The sequence below is a fragment of the Oncorhynchus keta genome, chromosome 24 (genome assembly GCF_023373465.1).
Source record: "Oncorhynchus keta strain PuntledgeMale-10-30-2019 chromosome 24, Oket_V2, whole genome shotgun sequence".
In the NCBI taxonomy this organism is placed as follows: Eukaryota; Metazoa; Chordata; class Actinopteri; order Salmoniformes; family Salmonidae; genus Oncorhynchus; species Oncorhynchus keta.
The window spans coordinates 24,303,333-24,321,973 of record NC_068444.1 but is presented as its reverse complement, the minus strand read 5'-3'; the positions used below and the strand labels follow the sequence as shown (position 1 = coordinate 24,321,973).

The window sequence follows — 18,641 nt, the reverse complement described above, 5'->3', positions numbered from 1 at the left end:
CATTGACTTTTTGCAAATCCAATCAGTCCACCACTGCTCTGATGTACTTTCTTCTGTGTAGTTTTTCTCCGGGAGGAAGTTAAAATGCAAGATAAACTTCAAGTAAAACTTTAGGAAATGTAGCTGGATACATTATTTCTATGATAAACATGAGAAATCTGATGCCCCACCCCCTCAACAAAGACTGGTTGAATCAATAATGTTTCAACATTTCATTGTGAGGATGTTGAATCTAAACTCAGCAAAAAAAGAAACGTCCCCTTTTCAGGACCCTGTTTTTCAAAGATAATTCATAACTCCAAATAACTTCACAGATCTTCATTGTAATGGTTTTAAACACTGTTTCCCATGCTTGTTCAATGAACCATAAACAGTTCATGCACCTGTGGAATAGTTGTTAAGACACTAACTAACTGCTTACAGACAGTAGGCAATTAAGGGCACAGTTATGAAAACTTAGGACATTGAAGAGGGCTTTCTAATGACTCTGAAAAACACCAAAAGAAAGATGCCCATGGTCCCTGCTCAGCTGCGTGAACATGCCTTAGGCATGCTGCAAGGAGGCAAGAGAACTGCAGTTGTGGCCAGGGAAATAAATTGCCATGTCCGTACTGTGAAACGCCTAAGACAGCGCTACAGGGAGACAGCTGATCATCCTCGCAGTGGCAGACCACGTATCTGGTGGCCACACCAGATACTGACTGTTACTTTTGACTTTGACCCCCCCCCCCCTCTTTGTTCAGGGACACATTATTCCATTTCTGTTAGTCACATGTCTGTGGAACTTGTTCAGTTTACGTCTGTTGTTGAATATTATTATGTTCATACAAATATTTACACGTTAAGTTTGCTGAAAATAAACACAGTTGACAGTGAGGATGTTTATTTTTTTGCTGAGTTTACGTGGAAACAATGTTGATTCAACCAGTTTTTGTCCAGTGAGTGGACATCATATTTGTCATGGTTGTCATAGAAAGAATGTACCCTGCGACATTTCCTAATATTTTGTAAGTCCCCCCCTACATTTTAACTTGCTACCGGAGAGAAACTATACCAGAGAAAGTATATTAGTCAGAGTGCTGTCTGCTGATCGAATAACCGTTTATGAATGCGGGAATCTGATTCATGAAGACAATAGAAAATATTTATCTTCCAAGTGGAGAAGTGTAACCGGAGCACAAAATTAAGCCGAGCAGAAATTACAATAAGAACATTTTAGATCTGCGTTTACAAAACGCAGTTTTTCAGTGTTATATCTTTCTTTTTTAACACGATCCCTAAATGTGACAAGAACAATGTAAATATTAACTGATATCATTGGTTGTAGTTTGCATAGTGTATTGATAAGCCATCCTTTGCATTTCCATAAAAGGGGTGAAGTTTGTGATGACAACATGAGCAAACAGTAATTTGCAGTTTAAGAGTAATATATTTACAAACTGATCAAAGGTTATAAGCAAGCTCTAAGATTGTAAGAATAATATGTGACTGACCAGCTCAAATCAGTCTTATGCAGCAAAATTTGAAATGTTATTTTTACATTGGATAAAAGTAAAAGACTCAGAGCTACAAAATGGTATATCATACACTGCAATTGAGGAACAATGGGAAAGTCATTCTGCTTTGAAGGCTGATCAACTTGTAAACTCACTTTTGAGAAAATGGCCTTTGAAAGTTTTGGTACCTACTGGAGAGCTCGCCTTTGTCTACACCCATTCAGCATTGTTCACACCCTCTTAAGCTTTAGCCCCACCCATCTCTTTAAGGATTCACACGGGGTGAGATCATGTGCTAAACAGTGAGTAGTGTAGTAAAGATTAAGACTAAAAGTGGTAGTAGCCTACAATAAGGAACAATTCCAGGTAAACATAGTGTCCAGATAAAAAATGTATAAATATTAGACACCCAGACACACTTGTCTAAATTGATGGGTCATGTGAAATAAATGCTATAACCCCCAGCCATATCCAGTGGTGGGAAAAGTACTAAATTGTCACAGAGTAAAAGTATAAATCATTTCAAATTCCTTATTAAACCAGACGGCACAATTATTTTATTGACGATAGCCAGGGGCACACTTCAACACTCAGACATAATTGACAAACAAAGCATTTGTGTTTTGAGTCGGCCAGATCAGAGGCAGTAGGGGTGACGAGGGATGTTCTCTTGATAAGTGTGTGAATTGGACAATTTTCAGGTCAAAATGTAACAAGTACTTTTGGGTGTCGAGTAAAAAGTACATTATTTTCTTTACTAATGTAGTGAATTAAAAGTAACCAAAAATATGAAATAGTAATGTACAGATACCACACTAACTACTTAAGTTGTACTTTCAAGTACTTTACACCACTGACGAAATTTCTTCACACCAGTACATTATCATACTTTATATACCGTTAAACATGCACTTATCACATAGTATTCCATACATAAGTTAAGGCCATGCAATCTGAGTTGAAACCTGAGTGAGGTGCACATGTACAAGTACATAAAAAGATGCATGCACCATTTGCCACTTGTTGTTCGCCTATTGAAATTGAACTTAGCTAGCCAGCTACTTAACCCTGTTTCCCAAAGCTAATGTTATAAGCAGTCAGATAGCTTAATCTGGCTAGTGAGGCTCGACCGGACCGGGTTGTGTGTTGTGAAGCTAGCCACAATAAGGATTAGGCACAATAGTGGAATTCATAGAAATCCTGGTTGAAAATGAAACGACTGAAGAAATGAACAATGAAACAGCACAGCAAGTAAGTGAAATATCCCACACAGGACTTTAACCCACACAGGGGTTTTGCTTTAAAGTCTTAACTAGTCCACGTAGGTTCTAGTTTCCATCCGGTCCATTCAGGTTTGGATGTTAACTAAATTTTTTTCTCCAAAAAACAAACATTTGTTTCCAAGAGATGTCAGTGTCATCCTATTTATCGGTCTCTGTTCGAAATGACATCCATTCCACTAACGCTCCCAGCCAGGCGGGGATCCGATCTGCTCCGTCTAGTGGAGTATGGCTTCCCCGGCTGCATCTAATGCAACTCCCATGCACGGTTAACCTGGATTTCCCAGGAACAATCAGCAAAATTATGATTTATCATCCCTTCCTTGTCGCCAAATATTGTGGTGGAAATTCTAACCAAGTGAGAGAGACTTTGTTATTTCTTCAAACAATCAATCTTTATTATTGATTAAGAATTGCAATAATGAAGCTGGTCAACAACCACCCATCGGTAATCAGATTTGGGTTACAGCTCTTTATAGCAAAGTACATCCTCCTGAATGTTCATGACAAACAGATGCCTGGAATGGTGCAAAAGGTTAGGATTTGTATGTGAGAAAGGAGTAACCCCCAGTCAGATAGCATTTGCTGTGAAGACTGTTCCAATTGTATAGAAATCAGGGTTTGGCACCTAAGACGAGGTTCCTCCCATCAGTCGTCTTTGTACCTAATAATACACAAAACACCAACTCATTCTATGGAATGCAGGCTGTAGGTTCTATCACCAAGCCATTATAATTCAATTGCCAGCGCCAAGCCCCAGAGGCCCAACTCAGTCCCACAGACACAGATGAGAGAGTACTAAGAAATGCAATTCGATGCATAACCAGTATTATAACTTCATCTTGTAAGTTTTATACCATATTACTCCACAATACTAACCTAATTGACAGAGTGAAAAAAGGGAAGCCTGTACAGAATAAAAATATTCCAAAACACATAGTGGGGCAAAAAAGTATTTAGTCAGCCACCAATTGTGCAAGTTCTCCCACTTAAAAATATGAGAGGCCTGTAATTTTCATCTTAGGTACACTTCAACTATGACAGACAAAAGGAGGGAAAAAAATCCAGAAAATCACATTTGTAGGATTTTTTATGAATTTATTTGCAAATTATGGTGGAAAATAAGTATTTGGTCACCTACAAACAAGCAAGATTTCTGGCTCTCGCAGACCTGTAACTTCTTCTTTAAGAGGCTCCTCTGTCCTCCACTCGTTACCTGTATTAATGGCACCTGTTTGAACTTGTTATCAGTATAGAAGACACCTGTCCACAACCTCAAACAGTCACACTCCAAACTCCACTATGGCCAAGACCAAAGAGCTGTCAAAGGACACCAGAAACAAAATTGTAGACCTGCACCAGGCTGGGAAGACTGAATCTGCAATAGGTAAGCAGCTTGGTTTGAAGAAATCAACTGTGGGAGCAATTATTAGGAAATGGAAGACATACAAGACCACTGATAATCTCCCTCGATCTGGGGCTCCACGCAAGATCTCACCCCGTGGGGTCAAAATTATCGCAAGAACGGTGAGCAAAAATCCCAGAACCACACGGGGGGACCTAGTGAATGACCTGCAGAGAGCTGGGACCAAAGTAACAAAGCCTATCATCGGTAACACACTACGCTGCCAGGGACTCAAATCCTGCAGTGCCAGACGTGTCCCCCTGCTTAAGCCAGTACATGTCCAGGCACGTCTGAAGTTTGCTAGAGAGCATTTGGATGATCCAGAAGAAGATTGGGAGAATGTCATATGGTCAGATGAAACCAAAATATAACTTTTTGCTAAAAACTCAACTCGTTGTGTTTGGAGGACAAAGAATGCTGAGTTGCATCCAAAGAACACCATACCTACTGTGAAGCATGGGGGTGGAAACATCATGCTTTGGGGCTGTTTTTCTGCAAAGGGACCAGGACGACTGATCCGTCTAAAGGCAAGAATGAATGGGGCCATGTATCGTGAGATGTTGAGTGAAAACCTCCTTCCATCAGCAAGGGCATTGAAGATGAAACGTGGCTGGGTCTTTCAGCATGACAATGATCCCAAAAACACCGCCCGGGCAATGAAGGAGTAGCTTCGTAAGAAGCATTTCAAGGTCCTGGAGTGGCCTAGCCAGTCTCCAGATCTCAACCCCATAGAAAATCTTTGGAATGAGTTGAAAGTCCGTGTTGCCCAGCAACAGCCCCAAAACAGCACTGCTCTGGAGGAGATCTGTATGGAGGAAGTGGGAGAAGTGGGAGAACTTGCACAATTGGTGGCTGACTAAATACTTTTTTGCCCCACGGTATCCTTTTTGCAACAAGGCACTAGTAATACTGCAAAAAAAAGGTGTCAAAGCAAATTCACTTTTTGTCCTGAATGCAAAGTGTTATTTTTGGGGCAAATACAATACAAAACATTGCTGAGTACCACTCTCCATCTTTTCAAGAATAGTGGTGGCTGCATCATTTTATGGGTTATGTTTGTTATCATTCACAAACATAAAAATAAATAAAAATGAATGGAGCTAAGCACAGGCAAAATCCTAGAGGAAAACTTGGTTCAGTCTGCTTTCCACCAGACACTGGGAGATTAATTCACCTTTCAGCAGGACAATAACTTAAAACACAAGGCCAAATTTACACTGGAGTTGGTTACCAAGGAGACGGTGAATATTCCTGAGTGGCCGAGTTACAGTTTTGACTTAAATCCTCTTGAAAATCTATGGCAATGATCAACAACCAATTTGACATAGCTTTTAGAATTTCTAAAAGAATAATGGGCAAATTTTGCACAATCCAGGCGTGGAAAGCTCTTAGAGACTTACCCAGAAAGACTCACAGCTGTAATCGCTGCCAAAGGTGAGTCTAACATGTTTTGATTTAGGGGGTTAAATACGTATCTCTAATCAAGATACATTTGTGTTTTTTGTTTTTTATACCATTGTTTGAAATTTCTTCCACTTTGACATTAGAGTATTTTGTGTAAATTGTTGACATTTTTTAAAATCCATTTTAATCCCACTTTGTAACAACAGAATTTGGTAAAAGTCTAGGGCTGTGAACTCTTTCTAAAGGCACTGTACATGGTATCGGTCTCTAAAACTACCATGTAAGTCAATAGTTTTAGCAACACTTAAAATGGGCCTAACTTTGAACCTACTGTAAGTTTAAGACCAAGGCTGAACAAAGCAAGCTTCAGGACGCCACCACAGCCAAGTCTGTCGTGGACAGTGAACCCACAATATAGGCCTACAAAACAATGGCTTGAAATAATGAAAACATTGAAGAAAGCATAATTGTAAGACCCGTTTCTAAAATGTGGCCTCCACAACCCTTCCCAATTATATGGTGACCTTATCTTCTCTATAAACAGCCAGCCTATTTCCATCTTCACATCACATGCAAAATAGCTGTGAAGAACATGTTTTATATTTAGTCATCTCAGGAGGTGTAGAGCCTGTGGCTAGCCAGCTCAATTATGTCAGGACAAAGGATACTTTGATGAAGATACTAAGAGGAAGCTAATATTCACCACTGTGCAACTCCCAGTATATGACATATAATATATGTAGGAAGAGACATGCCATGTATGGGTACAGATGAAGATTAGGAGGGGTTTTCTGAATCCTTAGCGCTCATTCTGGAACCTAGCTGCATTATCGTCTCAATTCAATTGGGGTACTTTTTTGTGCATTAGCAAAAAATAAATAAAGGGGGAGTGGGATTCCTGTGGAATCCGTCACAGGTAGATGCTTCCTGCTTTCAGAAAATCATAGGTCCACAAAGTACACAGGCGGTAGTTTGTAAACAAAGATACTACATATAGCCTACTTTTATTAGGTTTGATTGGATACGGTAGCCCCATGGCTAAAGAGCACTCCCTCAAGTGCTTTTATAACCCAAAGACAAATAGAGCTTTGAGATAAAGAAGAGGAACTTATCATCTCAAGCTCTTTGAGAGATGCTGCTGTGTCAAGAGGCTGTGCCTCTAGGCAGAAGCACATTAAAGCAGCACTTACTAGCACAACACTAGGAATCTGCTGTCAGAGATGCACAAGTAAATCCAATCTGGTTGTGGTGGTGTTCTGTGTCTGTTGCTAGGTTTTCCTTCCAATTGGTGACAGATTTCCATATGTGACTCGTTTTTAAATCAAAATGCATTTTTTTTGGCAGAAATGCTTTCTGGAACATGTGAACTTTCATGTGCCTTAATAACAAACTTGTATGCCATCTGTAAATACAAATACAATTGTTAAATGACGAGCCTAGTAGGTTTAGCCACAGAAAAAGCCTGCAACCTTCCTGCTAGCAATGATTGTCTGAGATAATGATTGCACTGTACATGCCGAGAGATGAGTTCGGATTGGTCTGCCATGTAGCACGCTTCTGTCTATTAGAGCTGGTCAGTATGTGTAGGTAATCCTGTTTTAACGCTGCTTAAAAAAAAATATATATTGCGTAGTAGAACTGCATAAGTGCTGATCTCTTTCTGGAGGACTGAGATTTGAAATCAGTGGAATTAGAGTATGATAGCTAATGAGATGGAGATAACCCTTGTCTCTGGATTACATCTTCAAACTAAGGGCAACCATTGCATCTGTGTGACAGAGAGGGAGAAGCATCCATCCATGTATACGGGTAAAATAGTCTAGCAACCTATATTTTCAGATATGACACATTTCTAATTTAGTCAGTCATTTTAATTTCATGGCTGGCTCGCTGGCTAACGTTACATGTATGCTCTGTGTAGTAATATTTTTCTTATCTCAGAGCCATTTGCTTAGCTAGCTATAGCCTAATGTTAGCTAGCTAACATGGCATCTGGTTGGTTAGCTACCTGAAAAATCATGCAGGATAATAACATCATGAGTTGGGATTATGGTTCATTGTTTAGCTAGCTAGCTACATGTCTTAACAAAAGACGTAAGTAAGCTTTTCAATAGAATGTTAATGATGTCGTAGACGTAGCTGGTAAATTTGATCTGGCTATCTACTCTGATTTCAGAGCACTCTCTTCTAAGTTTGCCAGAGCGCAGAATAACTGACGAATTTACGAACGCTCAACACCCGTCAGTAAACGTTGGCAAAAAAACGTAAATTGTTGCCAGCATCACAGTTGCAGTCGCCAACGCTCTGGATAAGACTGACCAGCTCTGCTAGGGCGTGTAAAATTGTCAGAGTGAGCTGTTCTCTCATTTGTGTTTGGATGTAGCTAGCAAGCTAGCCAACGTTAGTCAGTTAGCTTGGGTGCTTGACTGCTGCTGTTAGGACAGAACGTTCAGATCAACCTTAACCTCTTGAAGCTAGGGGGCACTATTATTATGTTCGGAAAAATAACATTCCCAAAGTAAACTGACTATTTCTCAGGACCAGATGCTAGAATATGCATATAATTTACAGATTAGGATAGAAAACACTCTAAAGTTTCCAAAACTGTCAAAATATTGTATAACAGAACTGATATTGCAGGCGAAACCCTGAGAAAAATCAAACCAGGAAGTGGAAAACTCCATGTTCCATAGCCTCCCATTGCTCCATTTAAAGGGATATCAACCAGATTCCTTTTCCTATCACTTCCTCAAGGTGTCAACAGTCGTCAGACATAGTTTCAGGCTTTTATTTTGAAGAATGAGCGTGAACGACCACATTGCGTAAGTGGATAGGTGGGGTCTCTGAGTGAATTGTGCGCAAAAGAGAAAGGCGGCCATTGTTCCTCCCGGTCCTAGTGAAAAGCCAACTGTCCCGGTTGATATATTATCGAATAGATATTTGAAAAACACCCTGAGGATTGATTATAAAAAAACGTCTGACATGTTTCTGTGGACATTATGGATATCATTTGGGATTTTTGTTTGCGTTGTCGTGATCGCTCTTTCTGGTAGATTCCTTTGCATAACACACCAAACTAACGGAGGTATTTGGATATAAAAAATTTGTTGTCTAACTGGGAGTCTCGTGAGTGAAAACATCCGAAGATCATCAAAGGTAAACTATTAATTTGATTGCTTTTCTGATTTTCATGACCAAGTTACCTGATTCTAAGTGTACTTATTTTTTTGTCGAGCGATCGATAAACTTACACAAACGCTTGTATTGCTTTCGCTGTAAAGCATCATTTCAAAATCTGAAATGACAGGTGGATTAACAAAAGGCTACGCTGTGTTTTGCAATATTGCACTTGTGATTTCATGAATATGAATATTTTCTAGTAATATTATTTGACTGTGGCGCTATGCTATTTAGCGTTGCTGATGACAGTTATCCCGGATCCAGTATGGGTGGTTCAGAGTGGTTAAAGAGATGGGTGGGGCTAAAGTTTGAGGGTGTGAACGATGCTGAATGGGTGTAGACAAAGAAGAGCTCTGCAGTAGGTGTAACAATACATTCAAAGGCCATTTTCTCAAAAGTGAGGTTACAAGTTTATCAACTTTCAAGGCAGAATTACTTTCCCATTGTTCCTCAACTGTAGTGTATGATATACCATTTTCTAGCTCTGAGTCTCTACTTTCATCCAAAAATTACCATTTCAAATTTTGCTACATAAGATCGAGCCGGTCGGTCATATATTCTAAAGTCTGCATAGAGAAAATATGTGAATTTTCCCACGAGGTGTTTATTTTATTTTTAGCTTCTACTTTTTAGTAGATAAAATGCTGTGCGTGATAACATAGTGCACATAAAAGCACATTTGTTTTAGTTTTCAAGTACTGAATAATAAAACAGAAGTTTGTGTTTCAATTGCAATTTCAACTCTACGGATGGTTTTGTCACAAACTGTTGCCATAAATAGCATACTTGCCCAATTTGGTTTCGCCTCATGCTCTATTGACAACAGTTCACTGATGAATTGGACAGGGTAGATTATATGATGAGATATGGATCAAATGTTTTAATTGGCAGCCATACACCGATCAAGCACCGATCATCATGTGACCATCATCATCCAAATGAAAGTTACAAGCTTGGCACACCTGTATTTGGGGAGTTCCTCCCATCCTTCTCTTCAGATCCTCTCAAGCTCTGTCAGGTTGGATGGGGAGCGTCGCTGCACAGCTATTTTCAGGTCTCTCCAGAGATGTTCGATTGGGTTCAAGTCTGGGCTCTGGCTCAAGGACATTTGAAGACTTCTCCCGAAGCCACTCCTGAGTTGTCTTGGCTGTGTGCTTAGCATCGTTGTCCTGAAGTTGAACCTTCGCCCCAGTCTGAGGTCCTGAGTGCTCTAGAGCAGGTTTTCATCAAGGATCTCTCTGTACTTTGCGCCGATCATCTTTCCCTTGATCCTGACTGGTCTCCCAGTCCATGCTGCTGAAAAACCCCAGTCCCTGCTGCCACTACATGCTTCACTGTTGGGATGGTGCCAGGTTTCCTCCAGACGTGATGCTTGGCTTTCAGGCAAAAGAGTTCAATCTTGGTTTCTTCAGACCAGAGATTCTTGTTTCTCATGGTTTGAGAGTCCTTTAGTTGCCTTTTGGGGAAACTCCAAGTGGGCTGTCATGTACCTTTTTACTGAGGAGTGGCTTCCATCTGGCCACACTACCATAAAGGCCTGATTGTTGGAGTGCTGCAGAGATGGTTGTATTTCTGGAAGGTTCTCCCATGTCTACAGAGGAACTGTGGAGCTCTGTCAGATTGACCATCAGGTTCTTAGTCAACTCCCTGCCAAGGCACTTCTCCACCGATTGCTCAGTTTGCCCGGGTGGCCAACTCTAGGAAGGGTTTTGGAAGAGTCTTCCATTTAAGAATGATGGAGGCCACTGTGTTCTCGGGGACCTTCAATGCTGCAGACATTTTTTTTGGTTTTCTTCCCCAGATCTGTGCCATGACACAATCCTGTCTCTGAGCTCTATGGACAATTCCTTCAACCTCATGGCTTGTTTTTTTTTCTCTGACATGCACTGTCAACTGTGGGACCTTTTTATATAGACAAAGAGAAGGGGTCTGAATACTTTCCGAATGCATTGTACATCCCCCAACAGCTAAATCGTAGTTGGTATGAAACCGAGTGCTGTGATGGCTAAATGAGGCTAAACACTGAATGTTTAGATTTTTAGGCTACGTTAGTATTGACTGTCTGATGATTGACAACCATTATCGAAGGTGATGACATTGTGATGTGACAAATGGTGGTTCAGCCTATTTGAACTTAACTGGCGCTGCGCAGTAAAGAACACACAAATGACAGTGATTTGCCTATTCCTTTTTGCTTTAGCCTATTTCAATATATATACAGAACGCAAGAGAGGAATGTAGGCTAGACAGTGTGGAGAATTCCACCAAAGCAGTCCAGTCAGAAAATATTGTTTCTCTCTCTCTCTGATGCATGGGCCTAAACGGACACTCCATAGTTCACTCAAATGACAAAATGACATATTGGTTTCATTACCCTGTAAGCAGTCTATGGACAAGGTAGAGCTGGGCGATTTGAACAAAAATCCATATAACGATAACAAATTATGATAAAACATTTTTGGGGGGAGGTGCTAGAGCTGGGCGTTATGAACAAAAAGTATTATTGTAATAAATGTAACTTTTTTTTTCTCTATAAAACAAATAACGCTACATATTTAGTTTTTTCGAACAGTTACTTTATATTAGCTGCAGGGTTCTAGACACATTTTCCCAGTGCCAAGTAAGACAATTAAAATGGTAGCCTATGATTCAAAAAGCAAGCTGTTTCATCTAACATATCCAGGAAATGCATTATTGATATTTTGATAGGATCCAGAATGTTCAGATGTATGTCTTGATCCTCAGAGAATTTTCTGACATCTTTGTGCATATTGGCCTAAAGGCTATATTATTTGTTATTAGGAAGTGGGAACTCAAAACACTTAGCTAGATTGCTAACAACTATTGTTGCTATAAAGCCATGTGGGCTAATTGATTAATCAATCAGTAAATCTAGGCTAATGTCCTAAAAGAAAATCCCGTGCTAGGCCAAGACTACTTGATGTAGACCTATTCACTGCAAATGGCGCACTCCGGCTCAACTCCTCAGGCGCATCAAAACCATACTACACAGATTACTCTGGTTGTGAATTGGTGCCATGAACTCAATATTAAGAGGTAAGAAATATATTATATACTCACAGAAAGCTGTGACTCTCCTCCCTAACTAGAACAACAGTAGTTGCTTTGAAAACTGTAATTTTCCCCAGTAGCATTTTGAGCAATGGTCATATGCTTGTGCTTCTCAGAATGCATCTCTCCCTCCTCTTTGCGCACAGTGAGCAGAGGGAGTAAGAGTCAGCAGCTGACAGCGAAACAGGGACAGGCAGATACTTTCGTGGCAGGATTAAACATAATGCATATATTACTGTTGACCAAAGAATTGTTTTAGAGAAATCTACAGGAACGTTATGTAACAAAATCACCTAAAATTACTGACAAGCAATTGTCGGTGTCTAGTGTTTGGTTTATCGTCCCAGCTCTGGGACAAGGTATGACAGCAACCCACGCTTTGGTTTAGATACCGTGGCACTGTTTCCACATGCTAACATTTTAGCATTTGCGGCACAAATCCCATTCAAGTCATGGGACCGATATTAGCATTTTTCGCACATCACGTTCAAATCCTCTATTTGTAAGGGTTTTCTTCTGGTGAAAGAGAGGCGGACCAAAATGCAGCGTGGTGGTTATTCATGTTTATAATAAAGACGACTATACATGAACAGACTACAAAACAAGAAAAGTGAAAACCTAAACAGTCCTATCTGGTGCAAACACAGAGACGGGAACAATCACCCACAAACCCAACACAAAACGGGCTACCTAAATATGGTTCCCAATCAGAGACCATGACTAACACCTGCCTCTGACTGAGAACCATATCAGGCCAAACATAGAAATAGACAAACCAGACACACAACATAGAATGCCCACCCAGCTCACGTCCTGACCAACACTAAAACAAGGAAAACACATACGAACGATGGACAGAACGTGACAGAACCCCCCCCCCCAAGGTGCGGACTCCGAACGCACAACCTAAACCTATAGGGGAGCGTCTGGGTGGGCATCTGTCCGCGGTGGCGGCTCTGGCGCTGGACGTGGACCCCACTCCATAATTGTCTTAGTCCACCTCCTTAGTGTCCCTTGAGTGGCAACCCTCGCCGCTAACCTTGGCCTAGGAAACCTAACAACGGGCCCCACTGAACTGAGGTAGCTCTGGACCGAGGAGAAGCTCGGGACCGAGGGGAAGCTCGGGACCGAGGGGAAGCTCAGGCAGGTTGATGGATCTACCAGATCCTGGCTGGCTGGTGGTTCCGGCAGATCCTGGCTGACTGGCAGATCCTGGCAGATCCTGGCTGACTGGCAGATCCTGGCTGACTGGCAGATCCTGGCAGTTCTGGCGGATCCTGGCTGACTGGCGGATCCTGGCAGACTGGCACTCCTGGCGGATCCTGGCTGACTGGCAGTTCTGGCGGATCCTGGCTGACTGGCGGATCCTGGCTGACTGGCAGTTCTGGCGGATCCTGGCTGACTGGCACTTCTGGCAGATCCTGGCAGACTGGCGGATCCTGGCTGATCCGGCTGACTGGCATCCTGGCTGCCTGGCAGATCCTGGCATGCCTGGCAGATCCTGGCAGACTGGCAGATCCTGGCTGAATGGCGGTTCTGGCGGATCCTGGCTGCCTGGCAGTTCTGGCGGAGATCCTGGCCGACTGGCAGTTCTGGCGGATCCTGGCCGACTGGCAGTTCTGGCGGATCCTGGCCGACTGGCAGTTCTGGCGGATCCTGGCTGACTGGCGGATCCTGGCAGACTGGCGGATCCTGGCTGACTGGCAGTTCTGGCAGATCCTGGCTGACTGGTAGTTCTGGCGGATCCTGGCTGACTGGCAGATCCTGGCTGACTGGCAGTTCTGGCGGATCCTGGCTGACTGGTAGTTCTGGCAGATACTGGCAGATCCTGGCTGACTGGCGGATCCTGGCTGACTGGCGGATCCTGGCTGACTGGCCGATCCTGGCGGATCCTGGCTGACTGGTGGATCCTGGCAGACTGGCGGATCCTGGCTGAATGGCGGATCTAACTGATCCTGGCTGACTGGCAGATCCTGGCTGACTGGCAGTTCTGGCGTATCCTGGCTGACTGGCGGCACTGGGCAAACTGGCTGCACTGGCGGCGCTGGGCAGACTGGTAGCTCAGATGGCGCTGGGCAGACGGGTAGCTCAGACGGCGCTGGGCAGACTGGAGAAAAAGGCTCTGGCAGCGCTGGACTGAGGAGCACTGGTGCCTCTGGAATGAGGGGCTCTGGCGCCTCTGGCATGAGGGCGGCAGCTCTGACAGCGCCGGACAGGCGGGAGACTCTGGCTGCGCTGGAGAGGAGGAAGGCTCCGGCAGCGCTGGACAGGCGGGACGCACTGTAGGCCTGATGCGTGGTGCTGGCACTGGTATGCCGTGCATACTATGCCAAACCAACAGCTTTCTTTCTACTCTGTCCAATACATCCTCCACACTCTCAGACTCAGCACTCTGCTTCGCCGACAGCTCCAATTCCATCCATGGCTCCTTACGGTAAACAGGGGGAGTTGGCTCAGGTCTGACTCCTGACTCTGCCACACTCTCCCTGTGCCCCCCCCAATACATTTTTGGGGGTGCCTCTCGGGCTTCCAGCCGCTCTGCCGTGCTAGCTCCTCATAATGCCGCCTCTCTGCTTTCGCTGCCTCCAGCTCAGCTTTGGGGCGGCAATATTCCCCTGGCTCTGCCCAGGGTCCTTTTCCGTCAAGGATCTCCTCCCAAGTCCATTTATCCAAATAGTGCAGCCTCTCCCACTGCTGCTGCTGCCTCTGTTGCTTCTCCTGCTGCTGCCTTTGCTGCTGCTGCTGTTGCTCCTCCTGCACCTGTCGCTTCTCCTGCTGCTGCTGTTGCTGCTGCCTCTGTTTACCACGCCGCTTGGTCCTTGGTTGGTGGGTGATTCTGTAAGGGTTTTCTTCTGGTGAAAGAGAGGCGGACCAAAATGCAGCGTGGTGGTTATTCATGTTTTTAATAAAGATGACTATACATGAACAGACTATACAGAACAAGAAAAGTGAAAACCTAAACAGTCCTATCTGGTGCAAACACAGAGACAGGAACAATCACCCACAAAACCCAACACAAAACAGGCTACCTAAATATGATTCCCAATCAGAGACAATGACTAACACCTGCCTCTGATTGAGAACCATATCAGGCCAAACATAGAAATAGACAAACCAGACACACAACATAGAATGCCCACCCAGCTCACGTCCTGACCAACACTAAAACAAGGAAAACACATACGAACGATGGACAGAACGTGACAATATTGGACTTTGTTGAGCTTCACAATCAATTTGAGATACTTTCGGATGATTTGGACATGATTGTATATGTAGGTGTTTCGTATGAAAATAATGATCATATGACACAGGCTGAACCAATAGGCCTAAACTAGGCTACATCCAAGCGCAAATCAGTCAAATCTGCATAGCAGTATTTACACAGTGGCATATAAACGTGCCTTTTCTCCAATACATTCCTACTTGAAATTTCACACAGAATTAACACATTCCGTTTGCATGGCAGTTGAAATTTCTTTATAACCTCTTTCCAATGCATTTGTAATGTATTTAGGAACAAAACATGCACCTCAAACTAGCTTTTCAGGTGTTTGTGAAAGGACAGACAGCTAGAATGTATTGTTAATGTGTTACAATTAAATTTGTGTTACAATATAATTTGTTATTGTGTAATTATTGTGTATCCAACATGTGTTTAACATGTACATTTCCGGTATAGCGATTTTGTAAAGGTTTTGTGTACTGTAAATAGCAGGGACTCTCACTCCACTCACAGGTTGTTTCCACGTCTAGTTTTCTCCTGGTTTTCAGAAAAATACATACCTGTTCTCAGGCAGTAGTTCAACAAAGATACTACATGAACATCCAACCTTGAGACTGCCATATGAATAAGTATGTTTGAATATGGAATATGTTTGAAAACCATAGTAATGTTTGATCTGCTTCTCCTTTTCCAGGAATGAGGACCGCATGGAGCGTTCCGAACGGGCATGCACTAAAATGGATAGTATTGAAGCCATGGAGGAGCAGTAAGTTGCCAGCTATGCCTTTTTCCATAGGTTGTCTCTGAGAAAATACCAAACTGTTTTCATATGATGTCACATTTTGGTCATTTAGCAGATGCTCTTATCCAGAGCAACTTACAGTAGATAAGACGACCACATATGACAGTCATAGTAAAACGTTCCTCAACAAAGCAGCTATTAGCAAAATCAGCCTTAGTAAGTAAAGACAAGTGCAAGTGTTAGTGCAAGAAAGGGAAGTACAACAGTGAGGTGTTAATTTTGTTTTCATGTTGTCAGATAAGCTGATGGCCTTTGGTCACGTCTGTTCATCCCTGTCTTTTGAAGGCATTATACAGTACATAGACATTATACATTAGGACTGTCAACCTCAAGAAAGGATGCCAGAAAATGTAATTATTGCATGCAAGAAATTAGCCAGAATGCATGCCAGAAATGAATTGCATGCCAGAAATTAATTGCATGCCAGAAATTAATTGCATGCCAGAAATTAATTGTTTTGCCTGTTTCGTTTTACTGCTTTGGCCCATTAATTTTCTCTCTTTACATTGCTGCTGTGTCAATATCTATTCCTGTGTGTTGCTCACTCATTTGCTGTATTAGCCAATTAGAGCATGAGTTTTATTTTCTCTCCACCTCTCTCACAATTTCAGTTATTTGACTGAAACATATCTTAACTGAGGACACAAGGACATAATTTTCATCCACCCCAAAGGAGCAGGTCCATTATAGTGTATAGGGCTCAGCTCTACGGTATATTGTGTGCTTATTATTTGCGTGATATGTAATATTGTCAGGTTTCTGCATTCAGCTGCATTTACACGATGTAGCCTGTCTGGCTGCCCAAACAATTGTGAGCCCAATACTGTTCTCACATGGCTGTGGCCATGACACAGGGTTCAACCTGAGGCACTACCTTGGAACACCCATTCTTCATGTTGTTGTTGTAATAAGTGAGATGGATTTTTCTCCTTATCACCCAGTCCTAATTGTAATAATGGTAACACTTTAGCATGTGACATGCTTAGCATGTTTTGTCGATTGAGACATGAAAATAGCAGGAAGTCCCGCACACTGAATGCTCCTAATTACCACCTTTTAATGACAACATTTCAATTGGTCCCTGTAGCCATGACTCTTAGGCCTCAGACACACCAATAGCGTTTGCTGGCAGAGATTACTTAGCACCTGTGAACGTAATTTGCCAACCGAGTGACCGCCGATTTTACTTGTAGAATTGAGTGAAAAATATTGTCAGTCAGACGTTTGCAGTGGGTGGTTTGATCGGCAGATGAACGCTAGATCTACATTCGGTGCGATGTGTGCAAGCCTTTAGGTCAAAAAGGCTCTTAGGGAGATGCTCTGGTTCAAAGTGTTGAAGTCATTGAATGTGGTGATTAGGATCATACCAATGTATTCCACTAGTATATGCACAAGTCAGCCAAATGGAATGGTTGGTTGGTTACAGTGGCTAACCAAGGTATGGATTGCAGTCTCTTCATGTCTTCTTAGACTGCTTCGAGGTAAGCGGTCTACATTATAAGGTGGGTCAACTTTCGCTTTAAAAATAAGGCTTGAATAAAATAGATCAGGGGTGTGGCCCTTATGGAAAACTATGTTTCCCAAGTTCTAGCTGTTTGAAAATGTTCAAGCTATAACATGTACTTTCTCCAAATCACTACCTGGCTATAAATCTTCAGGTGGTTGAGGCTGACTACTTGCAGAAATGTGTCATCATATAACAGTATATAGGCAAGATGTTTGTCGTCCCCCTACCATATCTGCCTATAGCAGCTTGTGCACAATACTGAAATTACATCTCTCTAAAATGACAAAACAGGATATTTGAGGTATGGGGCATTTCAATGTAGCCTATTCTCGTTTTTATGACTTATAATCAACACTGTCCTTGACATAGTATCTATATGAATGCCTACAAAAATGCATAGCCTCATTTAATTCATTTTCAAAGACACAAGTAGGTAAATCAGATTTCAAATAAGTAATTACACTGTCAAAATTGTGAAGAAGTTAAATAATAAAATAAGTATGGGGAATAATGGTAGCGTTCTGACAAGCACATTCATTACCTGCGTACCCTTTTCCCTTCTTGTGCCATCTTCAACCAAATGTGTGCCTGTCAAGTTACCAGGTTGTTACCACCTAGTAATTATTAGGCTAGTTAGCGCCCCAGCGCCTATCAAATGTGTCCTGCGATTAAAAAAACGAATTAAAAAAACATATCTCCAGTAATATGGATCATAAATGGAACCGTGAGGCTTAGGTAACGCTGGCATACAGTGTGCAGGCCGTTGTTCTTTTCATGTTTATCATGAGCCCAGGACCTATGTATGACATATGACTGCTACTATTTCTATTGCTAATTGAAACAGCCTGTGGAAACCATGTTATTGCAATTTGTTTGTCTTGTGTAATGTGAGAGTCCAGACTGCTAACACTGGGTTCCTGGTATCCTGTGTTTAGGCAACCCACTCTAGACGAGGTAGTTGCCTGGGCCCGTAGCTTTGAGCTGGTGATGCGCTCCTCAGAAGGCAGGGAGATTTTCCGAGAATTTCTGCGCTCTGAGTACAGCGAAGAGAACCTGTTGTTCTGGCTGGCCTGTGAGGAGCTGAAGAAGGAGACGGACCCGACTGCGATCGATGAGAAAGCCAGGATCATCTACGAGGACTACGTCTCCATTCTATCGCCGAAAGAGGTAGGAGGCATCATGTTGGAAGCAGGAGTTTGACTGGCACCTAGTATCACTCGGCTGATATTTACTTTGCTTTCAGGACTATTCCATTGGTTCCATTGTGGG

The 18,641-nt window shown here is 42.5% G+C and overlaps 1 protein-coding gene across 2 annotated transcripts in view; it reads left to right on the top strand.

Moving 5' to 3' along the window:
• Nucleotides 1-18,641, top strand: part of rgs17 (regulator of G protein signaling 17) — a 46,736-nt gene that overhangs the window by 23,017 nt on the left and 5,078 nt on the right. For both annotated transcript variants that reach the window (XM_035801163.2, XM_035801161.2), the window contains exons 4-5: nucleotides 15,758-15,829; nucleotides 18,308-18,539. In XM_035801163.2, the coding sequence (XP_035657056.1) occupies nucleotides 15,758-15,829; nucleotides 18,308-18,539 (304 nt within the window). The remainder of the gene's footprint in view (nucleotides 1-15,757; nucleotides 15,830-18,307; nucleotides 18,540-18,641) is intronic.